Genomic DNA, 12084 nt, shown 5'->3' on the forward strand with positions numbered 1-12084 from the left:
GTTTGCTTAGTTTAGAGGGAAAATACGGTGGTGAGTCTTTGAGCCGAATGAAATGATTTGAGTCAGCAAAGTGATCCAGCTCACCAGAACACATCTCCTATGAGCAGTTTAATTACAGCATGAAACAGCTGACTCATAGTGAAGGGAGTGTTTGTGGAGTTATTGGTCATGTCACATTTGTCAATCCTCAGTGGACCACATCTTCTCTTTTTTTTTTTGTCTTTATGCACTCATATAGTCCAAAGAAAGACAAATAAAGACAGAGATGTTTCTACAACATCCAGTAATATGGTTGATTCGCCAATCATCAGATTAAATAGTAACAGGTGAGGGTGTCAGGATTGGGTATAAAAGAAGCATTCACCAAAAGTTTAGTCTTTCCAAAATGGATGGATTGTGACTCGCCACTTTGATCCAAACTCCATCAGAAAATCTTCAATAAGTTCAGCAAATATTCCTTAATGACATATTTTAGAGAACTAAGAAGCGTTTAATTCAGAATTAAGTATTCAAAATGAAATAATTTGGAATTAAAGTATTCTCCGTGTTTATATGGGAAAAGTAAAATCAAATTGAGGTTTACATGGAAAACACGTTTAATTGCCTTTATTCAATTCCGCTGAAGGTCTAGGGGTTGGGAAGGGTTCTGGTTGGACAGGGGGCGGACGTGATGTGTTAACGTCTAGTGGAAGTAAACAAACTTCAGTTCCTGCTTCTTTTCGGCTATAACATGGAAGACCACATAGTAAGAACCAATTTTACTCTGATTTTGATTCTAGTTTTGAAGCAGCAGCTCGACACCAGCATATAACTTTACTTTGGTCAGCTGAGGAGAAGGGAGGTGGTGTACCGTACCGTCATGATGACAAGACCAGGGAACGAGCATGTGCAGAACAACTGGAATTAATTAAACATTTTTTTATCTGTTATGTTTTTCGCCTGATAGATTTGCTTTTGAATTGAATTGTTGAGGTTATTGGTCACATAAATGGTGGAGAACGTTTTTAAATTAATATAAACCAGATTATCATGCAAAAAGCCTCATCACAGAAAAGATTGAAATGGCTTAGTGAGAGTTGTGTAATGGACTCAGACTGTTTGTGAACCAACCGAACGAAGAGGTGATGAAATATGAAACGGCTTAGCTCAGACCGGACGGATCAGTGTCTGTGATGGATGGATGGTGGTGGCAGGGTGAGTCAGGAGAGATATGTGGCAGCAAAAAGAACAAAAGGGCTCAGCTTTGACCTCACCGCAGTCAACACGTCCATCAGACATGACAGGAAACAGTTCAGAGTTCACTTCTGAGGGATGAGCTGAGGGAGATGTGCTCAGTGTTTTCTGTGCATGTGGAGCTGCGGTCCTTTTTAAGCACAACAGATAAAACCATACACTGGCAAACATTATGGAGAAAAATTGAGCACTGAGAAATTAAACTAAATTAACCGTATGAAAACAACAACTATGGAAAAAGTGAAAGTGTTGGTAGCTTTTACATAGCGGAGGAAGAACAGGGTTGCCATGGACATCAGATCTCAAATAAATTATAATTCTACTTTTTATTTTCCTGAAAAAATGTACAAAAAAGAATAAAAATGTTGCTGTCATCTGCAGAGTTTTTCCAATTTGCTCGAAACCAAAATATTCCATTAATGTTCCCATTCACAGGAAAAGTTGGATTAAAACTATTGAAAGTGTGCTGAACATCATAGGTCTGATTTCCTCTAGAGTGAAATTAAGCTTTTGTTTACATGACACCTTTACTAAGTAAATCCTCTTTGTAATGCATGGTTTTCTAAATCTTTGCAAATTTTGCAACCTGATGTTTGCATCTGACATGAAGAAATCAAGACAACTGCAGCCCAGTCTGAAAAAAGTCTGTTAACTTGTTCAGGTTGCATTTTTACTCACATCATTTGGAATGAGGAGCTCCTGAGATGTGGTCTGGGGATTGGCTTCCACCCCTGTTGACAGAGAAAAGAGAGGGATCATTTAGTGATTGAAAACCATCCTACACACACACACACACACACACACACACACACAAAGAACCCCAAAACAGGGTACTGAATGACTTGATGTCCTTTGTTTCACCTTGTCCTGTCCAGCAGCAGAATGATGGTCTGGCTGCCGTGCTGGGCTCAACAAATTTTCTTCTCAAAGGGGAGTTTTATAGAAATCATAGAAATGAAGATTTGTGGAAATGAAGACTCTCCTTCATGCCATGTTGTTCTGCATTTTGGTTATTGCTAAGATTCATGTTAATGACGCATGTGACAAGGTGATACAAAGCAAGTGGGAGAGTGAAGAGAAAAAGGATAAAACAGAAACAGAGCAACCAGATAACCAGCTGCTACATCTGTAAATAAATTTAATATCTTACAGCTACTGTAAGAAAACAACACAGACAATCATTGGGAGCACCTCCAAGAAGAAAAAACATAAGTAACAATCACAACACCAGCAGCAATTATGCAAAAACTTAACTGTAGCTGTTGGTTAAACTAGCAGGACAACACATAAATAGATGGCTTATTATGGTACAAACAGTTACAGAGTCAGACAAAACAGAAGATAAAAATAGAAGATAAGATAAGACCATTACTGGTCCCCAGCAGGGGACATTCTAGTGCAACAGCAGCAAGACAGGATCAGAAGTAAAAGCCACAAAAGAAATTATAAATAAAACAAAGTTATTGTTGAGACATATGCATAAAAGAGTAGAATTAAGAAATAAAAATGAAAAACTTGATAATTATTTACAATATGTACAATATTAATTTATGCTGTCTTTTATTGTGCAGTGTGTGTGTGTGTTTGTGTAACAGGGTGGTGAACCAGCTCACAGTAGACCAGAGTGTGAAACTGAGGGTAGTCTCTCAGGGTTCCTCACAAAGTTCCAAAAAGGGGGTGCAATCCAAGAATATAATTTAAAAGATGTAGAGAAAAATGTCTTGTTAACCTTAGGTTGGGATCAAAAGGAGCTGATTTAAATCACGGCAGAGTTTGCAGTGATTGCTTGGTTAATGGTTTGGAAATCACTTTTCGTCTGCTGGTTAGAGTCACCCTCAGTGCCAGTCGAAGGTAATGTGGAGCCCTAGCTGAACCTCAACTGTCTGTCTGTCTGTCTGTCTGTCTGTCTGTCTGCCTATCTATCTATCTATCTAGATCTAGATAGATAGATAGATAGATAGATAGATAGATAGATAGATAGATAGATAGATAGATAGATAGATAGATAGATAGATAGATAGATAGATAGATAGAAAAATAATAGTTATTTACATATAATTGGGTGGTGGGAAGCAATTCAGTGGCAGATCGACGGGGTGATGGGGTTGACAGGAACTGAGTTGTACATAGGGTGTAGCTGTTATACAGAATCTAGGCCACAATAGAGGGAAAGAGCTGGTTGTGGTTTGTTTACACCAAACACATGTAGCAACAAAATGTGTATTTATAGGAGCAGAAACAATACACCATTTGTCATGAAGGTTCATAATCACAACTTTCATCCAACCACATTCCAAGAGTTCTAGACTTCCAAGATTTTCCATGTGTTCATTTGCTTGGACATGTAGAAGCTGGTCTGAAGCAGCAGATAGTTCCTGGTATCACGTACTGAACTGGTGGTATTTCTCCAATTCAAAGCTTAAATCTTTGACATAGGTCAACTTCTTTCAGGTACCAAGAACTGAACTTGCATCTAAAATGAGGAAATACTCAGACAACATCTCACATCTTCCTGAATAACATGAGTTAGTTTGGTTTGCTTGACCTTCATTTTGATTAGCTGGAAGTAAAAAAAAATGGAACATGGTTTCAAACTAATTCTGAACCGCTAGGGTGAAAACAGTATTCTTACAAAAGTCCATTTAAATAAACATTTATATCTTTTCATCATTTATCTGCCTACCTACTCTATCATTACACTTCAAACTTTCCTTTCTGATACAGCTTATATTTAGGTCTGGCTTGGTGACCTCATCCGTCCCTTTAGTTCTGCTGCTGTTGGCTAAGGCTGCTGGTGGGCATCCCATGATGCACTGGGCTCCTCTCTACGCTCTTTACTCACCATGTGTAAATATATGACATCATAAATTTGCTTCTGTATTTCTTTTCGCAGCAGGAGTTAGAGTTATGGTACTTGACCCCTCTTTCCTCTTTCCTTGTGCAGCTCAGGATGGAGAATTGATTCAAAGAGAAGATTTGATGTAATGTGTTGGTTTCCTAAGTAAGGTATTGCTTTATGTTTTTTTTTTTAAACTCTTTTCAGTTTCACCTCCCTTATTCTTTTCCTTCTTTTCCATTTATTTTAGATACATCTTTTCCCTGCTTTTCTCTCTTTTTCCTTTATATTTTATTCTTGCTAGACATTTTCCTCATCTTTCATGCACCCAATTCTTTCTTTCACCCAATTCCTCTTTGTATTTTATCTCTCTCTTTCCTCTCTTTTTTCCCATCCACCGCATGCATGGGAAAAGCAGGCATCATGGCAGAAACCTTCAGTCTGCCCAGGTGACCTGAACCTGTGATTGTGAAGAAAAACCTCAGAGAACAAGAAGAAGTCTCGCTCAGCATTAATTCCTTTTAATTATTGAAGCGACTTATTCTTTGAAATGCAGCTGCGTGTCTACATCAGATCTTTGGACGACACACGTCTGATTTCCAGCTTTGGTCAATAAGCAGTAACGTTCCTCCAGAGCAGCAGGAAGACTCACTGATGTGCCCAGAAAGCCACATGCAAATATGGACATGAGAGAGCTGCTCTGCAGTGGCCATGTACGCCCAGCTGGACGCTTCCAGTTGAAGCCTTCACAGTCCGATTATCATTCCCAACACTGCTCTGAAATAAAGATTCTGCAATGCTCCAAACCGAAGAAAAAGGAGCCTTATAAAAGGTGAACCCTGTGTCTGATAAAATGAGCAGATTTCCTTCAGACGTCTTCAGAGGATGTGACGGAGAAAATGATGAAACCTGAGGTAATATGGCTGTTTCTAAAGATGGAAATGAGGTTTCTGAATAAATCTGGTTTTTAGACGTTCAAACAGTGTATTTTTTTGTCAGAGAACAAATACAAGACTTCAAATGTAAAGGTACACACACACACACACACACACACACACACACACACACACACACACACATATATATATATATATATATATATATATATATATATATATATATTTACACATGGACAAAATTGTTGGTCCCCTTTGATTAATGAAAGAAATAACTTGAATCTGACAAAAGTAATAATAAATAAAAATTCTATTAAATTTAACCTACGAAAGTCAGACATTTCTTTTCAACCATGCTTCAACAGAATTACTTAAAAAAATAAACTCATGAAACAGGTCTGGACAAAAATGATGGTACCCCTAGAAAAGACTGAAAATAATGTGACCAAAGGGACATGTTAATCCAAGGTGTGTCCACTAATTAGCATCACAGGTGTCTACAATCTTGTAATCAGTCAGTGGGCCTATATATAGGGCTACAGGTAGTCACTGTGCTGTTTGGTGACATGGTGTGTACCACACTCAACATGGACCAGAGGGAGCAAAGGAAAGAGTTGTCTCAGGAGATTAGAAAGAAAATTATAGACAAGCATGTTAAAGGTAAAGGCTATAAGACCATTTCCAATCAGCTTGATGTTCCTGTGACAACAGCTGCACATATTATTACAGAAGTTTAAGATCCATGGGGCTGTAGCCAACCTCCTTGGACATGGGTGCAGGAGGAAAATTGATGACAAATCAAAGAGATGGATAATACAAATGGTAACAAAACAGCCCAGAAAAACTTCTAAAGAGATTAAAGGTGAACTTCAAGCTCAAGGAACATCAGTGTCAGATTGCACTATCCGTCGTTGTTTGAGCCAAAGTGGACTTAATGGGAGAGGACCAAGGAGGACACCATTGTTGAAAACAAATCATAAAAAAGCCAGATTGGAATTTGCCAAACTACATGTTGACAAGCCACAAAACTTCTGGGAGAATGTCCTATGGAGAAAAGAGACAAAAATGGAACTTTTTGCCAAGGCACCTCAGCTCTATGTTTACAGACGGAAAAATGAAGCATATCAAGAAAAGAACACCGTCCCTACTGTGAAACATGGAGGAAGCTCTGTTATGTTCTGGGGCTGCTTTGCTGCATCTGGCATATGGTGTCTTGAATCTGTGCAGGTACAATGAAATCTCAAGACTATCAAGAGATTCTAGAGAGAAACATGCCATCTGGAAAAGGCACCCTTCAAACCTGAGACAACTGGAGCAGTTTGCTTATGAGTAGTGGGCCAAAATACCTGCTGAGAGGTGCAGAAGTCTTCATTAACCGAAGGGTACCAACAATTTTGTCCAAGTGTGTATATATATATATATATATATATATATATATATATATATATATATATATATGTACATTAAATTGCTCCAGATGTTGACACAGTATATCTATTGGGCTGCAGTCATGTGGTGACAGACACATAAAGTTGTGTATCATCTGCATAACTGTTAAAGTTATGTAATATTTGACCCAAAGGGAGCGTATACAAGTTGAACAGTAGAGGTCCAAGGAATGACCCCTGGGGGACTAAACAAGTCATGGCTACTCGCTCAGATTCATAGCGATCGTAGCAAAATAACTCCGGCCTTCTAAGTAGAACCTGAACCAGTTAAGTACAGCTCCAGAAAGTCCAACCCAGTTTTCCAGCCTATGCAACAGGATCCTGTGATCTACAGTATAAAACGCAGCACTGAGATCCCGCAGAACCAGGACTGACACTAGACCAGAACCAGGACTGGCACTTGACCGGAATTAGTATTCAACCTAATGTCATTTAGCACTTTGACCAGCGCTGTTTCAGTGCTGTGATGAGGTTGAAAGCCGGACTGAAATTTATCAAGATTTCCACTTTCATTTAAAAAGTTATTAAGCTGGTGAAATACAACTTTCTCAATAATCTTGGAAATAAAAGAGAACTTAGAGACAGGTCTATTGTTGTTCATTATAGAGGCGTCTAGAGTCATTTTCTTTAGGAGTGGCTTAATAGCAGCTATCTTTAGTGACTTGGGAAAAAATGCCTGATGCCATTGAGCTGTTAACTATCAGTAGGAGAACACTTTCTACTGAGGTAAAAACTGTTTTTAAAAAGTTGGATAGTGTCATGTCCAGAGTGCATGTTGTTTCCAATGCCAAACTATTTCTTGTAGGATTTTGAATCAAGCATGTTAAATTGTGACATAGCATCATTTATTTCTAAGTTTTAGAAACAGAATAGTTTTCTTGTTTGACTGTGGGTCATTAACATTTTGTGTAAAAGTTTTCATTTTTTCACTAAAAACGTTGGTACATTTGATGCATTTCTTAGTGGAAAGGAGCTCTTGGATTATCTGTATAGGAGGATTTGCAAGTTTTTCAATCATAGCAAACAGCGTGCGAGAATTGTTTACATTCTTGTTTAATCATTTCAGATAAATGCAGCTCTCTGGCCTTGCACAGCTCATTGTTATAATTACGCAGGCTTTGTTTGTACAGCTCATAGTGAAATTAAGTTTGGTTTTCTGCCACTTCAGCTCATTTTCCTGCATTCTCCTTTTAGACTTGTGACCATAGTGGTGTTTCTCCATATTGTAATCAATGTCACCAAACTGTCACCAAATTGTTGTCATTTAATGTCATTGTAAGGATGCACAGAAACCATATTTTTTTCAAACCGATAACCAGTACAAGTACTTACTGTACATTTGAGTAATTGCCTAAACTGAGTACAGATATGAGTACTAAAAAAATCCCATTACATGTCTAGAAAACAACGACGTTCCAGAAACTTCAGCGTGTGTTCTTTAGGAAGCAGGAAAAGCAGTAATGAGACTGAAAATAATTTCCTTCTCTTCCCATAAAAAAAGAAGGAAACTTTGAGAATTTCAGAGTTAGAACTCAAAATCCTTAGAGGACGCTTACCATGTCTCCCCAGAAGAACACATACTAAATGCTACAAGGAATGCTAAACTTAAACTTAACGAAATAATAGATAAAAAGACACAACTCTTGGTGCAAAGATTTTGTTTGGAGAACTTTGAACATGGAAATAAATCTAGAAAGTTCCTGGTTAATCAGTTAAAAACAAACAAGGAGAAAACAACAATCTCCTCTGTCAGAGATCCAGAAGAAAATATCAGACATGACCCTGAGAAGATAAATAACACTTTTAGAGAATTCTTTAAACCTTTATATAAATCACAACTAAACACAGCAGATGAGAATATTGACCAATTTCTTAGTAACATCAATCTTCCAAAATGAAAACATAAAAATAAAATGGTCTTGTTTTCAGTCGATGAACTTCATGAAGCTCTCCAGCATATGCCCAACAATAAAGCTCCAGGTCCAAATGGTTACCCAGCAGAATTCTATAAAGAATTCTGGACAATGCTGGCACCCACTTTCTACAATATGACATCAGAAATAAAGGAAAAACAAAAAATACATCCAAATATGAACCTAGCTAAAATTACTCTACTATTAAAACCAGGGAAAGACCCAACACTTCCATCCAGTTACCGTCCAATTTCAATGATAAATGTAGATCTTAAAATATTCAGCAAAGCTCTGACCAGAAGGATAGAAAAAATAACCCTTCTAATAATACATCCTGACCAAACGGGCTTTATTAAAGGTAGACATTCCTCTACTAACATGCGTAGATTAACTAACATCACAGATTATTCTACTCTACATAATCTGGAATCCTCCTTAGATGCAGAAAAAGCATTTCACTGAGTAAACTGGACATTTTTATTCGCAACATTAAAGTTGGGTTTGGGCCATCTTTCATAGACTGGATAAAATCCAAAACAATCCAAATGCATGTGTGAAGACCAATGATTAAACTTCTCCAAGCTTCTGTTTGCAGAGAGGCGCCAGGCAGGGCTGCCTGCTTTCTCCTTCATGTTTTGCTATTTTTATTGAACCCCTAGCTGCTGCCATAAGACAAAACAAAGAGATCAAAGGAATCCATGCAAAAATATTGAATATAAGATAAGTCTTTATGCAGATGATGTATTACTTTTCCTCCAGAACTCACCGACATCTCTCCCCCAGACAATCAGTCATAAACAAATTTTCCTCAATTTCTGACTATTAACTGGTCTAAGACTATAGTTATGCCCATTAACTGTGACCTACAAAACATACCTAATACTACAATACAGTCTGTAAACATTAGATATTTAGGCATAAACATTTCCCCATGGTTTATCAGAACTAACAAAACTAAATTATGTCCAGCTACTTAAAACAATAGAGGATGATCTCTCACGGCAGAGGTGCTTACCCTTATCACTCATGGGGAGGGTTGCCACCATTAATATGATGGTTCTACCTAAAGTCAATGAGCTGTTTTCAGTGATACCCCCTAAACCATTCTCCAGCTGGTTTAAGTCACTGGACTCACATATATCCAAATTTCTATGGAAATATTGAAAGCCATCACGTATCAGTCTAAAGACAGAGGTAGATTGGAGCTACCCAACTTTAATCACTATTTCTTAGCTAACAAGCTGCAATATATCTGAATGGCTTAAAACTAGCAGTCTGGATGAACCATGGTTAGCTGTAGAGCAAGCATTGTGTGAAGATCTAGTTATCTCTGACCTGCCATTCATCAGCTCAGCCATCAAAACACATACGTGTTTTAAAAGCATTAATATCAGTTCCTCTTTAATGGCTTGGTGGGACTTTCTAAAATTAACCAAGTCTTTACTTTTTCTATGTCTGTTTACACCCATCTGGAACAACCCTGACATCCTGCTAAACAAAAAACTGATTAATTTCACTCAATGGAAAAATAAAGGAATTAAACAGAACATATAATAGAAAATGGAAATTTGTTGTCATTTAATATTCTCACTTCACAATATGGAATCTAAATTTTTAGAATACCACCAGCTTAAATCTATTATATGTAAAAAATATACCATTAATCAATTAAACTTGCAGCTACCTATCAAAGTAGCGGAATTCTTGAACCTCCATGCCCCAAAGCTATTATCAAAAACATATCGACCATTATCTAAGCTAGAAGACTCAATCTCTATTCCAACTGCAAAATGAGAGGCTGACTTATCCAGTAGCTTTAATTAAGATGAATGGTCACAAATATGTTTAAAGACCTTTAAAATGACTAAGAATTCAAATATGCAACAATGCAATTCAAAATTCTGCATAGAATTTATTATACATGACAAAGGATGTTCAGGATGGGTCTGTCACAATCAAACATCTGCTTACACTGCACTGATAACAAGACTGATAACTACTTCCATGCCTTATGGTCCTGCACTCCAGTTCACATGTTCTGGCTTCAGGTTTGTGAAGATATGTCAATGTGGTTTAAATGTACTATTCCTGCAAACCCCACACTGTGCCTACTTGGTGACTTTGGTGACATTAACATAGCAATTAACTATGCACACGTGATATGCACAGCACTATGCATCGTAAAAAAAACTATCCTTGTGAACTGGAAAACCAAAAAAAAAATCTCTGTGTATCTAGCAGTTTAGGAATCTCTTAGTAGACCACATCAGTACTAAGACAATGTCTGCCTCCTCAAAAAATCAGTTAGCTGAATCTCATTCCCTCTGGTCCACTGTGATTAGCTCCATCACTTAGTGTAGGTGTAGGACTGTGACCTCATCGCTTTGGGGGTTGGAAAATGGCGGAGAGTGGCTGGTAGTTGCGGGTCCTTGGTGGTCTCCCGTGGTGCGGGACCGGGCTGCTCTGCTATGGGGGCAGCTCTAGGTCTGGCCCTGTTGGGGGCTGTGGGGGCCTCGTGGCAGCGGGTGAGGCCACTGGTGGTGCCTGGGTCAGTGGGCGTCAAGCCACGGCCGAGTAACTGGGCTATTCTGGGGTGGCTGGGTGGGGGTTCTGGGCTCTGGTGCCTGGGGGTGGCCCCCTCTCCCTTTGGGATGGTGGGTCCGTACGTGCTAGGGGTCTGGGCCTGCCTGAATGTGCTGCCATGGTGTGGGTTGGTACATGCCCTGGTGTCTGGTTGCCGCAAATGCCACCAGAGGCTAACCATCCAGAGAGAAGTTTGCTTCCCTCTGGACTCACATCCCCAGACCCCTCTTCTTTTCTTCTCTCTCTCACACAAACACACACACACACACACACACACACACGCACACGCACACACACACAAACACACACACACATAGGGACTTGGGAGGTGTGTGCGCCATGCGGGGTGGTGCGGAGGGGGCCATTTAAGTGGCCTCCTTGGCTGCACCCTGTGGCAACTCGCCTCTCAGTCTTAATTACACTTATGAGCCGTCCCCACGATGCCAGATTGCAGCAAAACCACAAAAGTATTTTAGCAAAACACCCTTTCATCCCCACAAAGCCAGGGATTAGCTTCCATGAAACCGACCATGTCTGAAGCCAGGTACCAAAGTGGATAGGTTTGAGTCCTCTACCATCTGCGGTACTGTGCATACAGCAAAGCCACACAACTCAAGGATATGACGTCAATGTAATGAAAACGTGCCGATTCCCAATCCACCCTTCCTCAAGTTTTTTATGCTTTATAGTCTAGCATTTGTTGAAGACGAAGCTCAACTTCTTTATTAGTCCAAAGAAATGCTTCTTTTTTGCTTCGTAGTTAATCCTCAGCTACATATTCTTCTCTGCTTCCGATGTGAACTTCCTGCAACACGCAGTGAGCCTTTATCTGCACATGCGCTGTTTTGCTCTAGCTTTGGAGTGTTATGGGCTTGACACACGGGAGGCGACCAATGACAGCAACAGACGAAACTCATCGCAACCTTCGTGAAACCGAACACACGGGACAGAACAAATGGCAGCGACGGCAGCAGTGCCGTGCATCACGCTCTAGGATCGCTTTTCTCCAAGAAATTTGATTGGTTATGATATTGTTGGTGATTTTGACATTTTCAAACTTATTCAAAATGAATATCATCATTTGATGGATCTCAACGTTGATCCAGATAAATCCAGAACCTACATTTGGGCTAATTCACTTTTATTCAGCTAAAATGATCTATTCTTCCATGTTC

At 39.1% G+C, this 12084-nt stretch overlaps 1 protein-coding gene across 1 annotated transcript in view; it reads right to left on the bottom strand.

Moving 5' to 3' along the window:
- Positions 1-12084, bottom strand: part of pcbp4 (poly(rC) binding protein 4) — a 205350-nt gene that overhangs the window by 27218 nt on the left and 166048 nt on the right. The window contains exon 13 of the mRNA XM_041979989.1: positions 1912-1964. Coding sequence (XP_041835923.1) covers positions 1912-1964 — 53 coding nt within the window. The remainder of the gene's footprint in view (positions 1-1911; positions 1965-12084) is intronic.

Source organism: Melanotaenia boesemani, chromosome 3 (assembly GCF_017639745.1).
Source record: "Melanotaenia boesemani isolate fMelBoe1 chromosome 3, fMelBoe1.pri, whole genome shotgun sequence".
NCBI classification, from domain to species: domain Eukaryota; kingdom Metazoa; phylum Chordata; class Actinopteri; order Atheriniformes; family Melanotaeniidae; genus Melanotaenia; species Melanotaenia boesemani.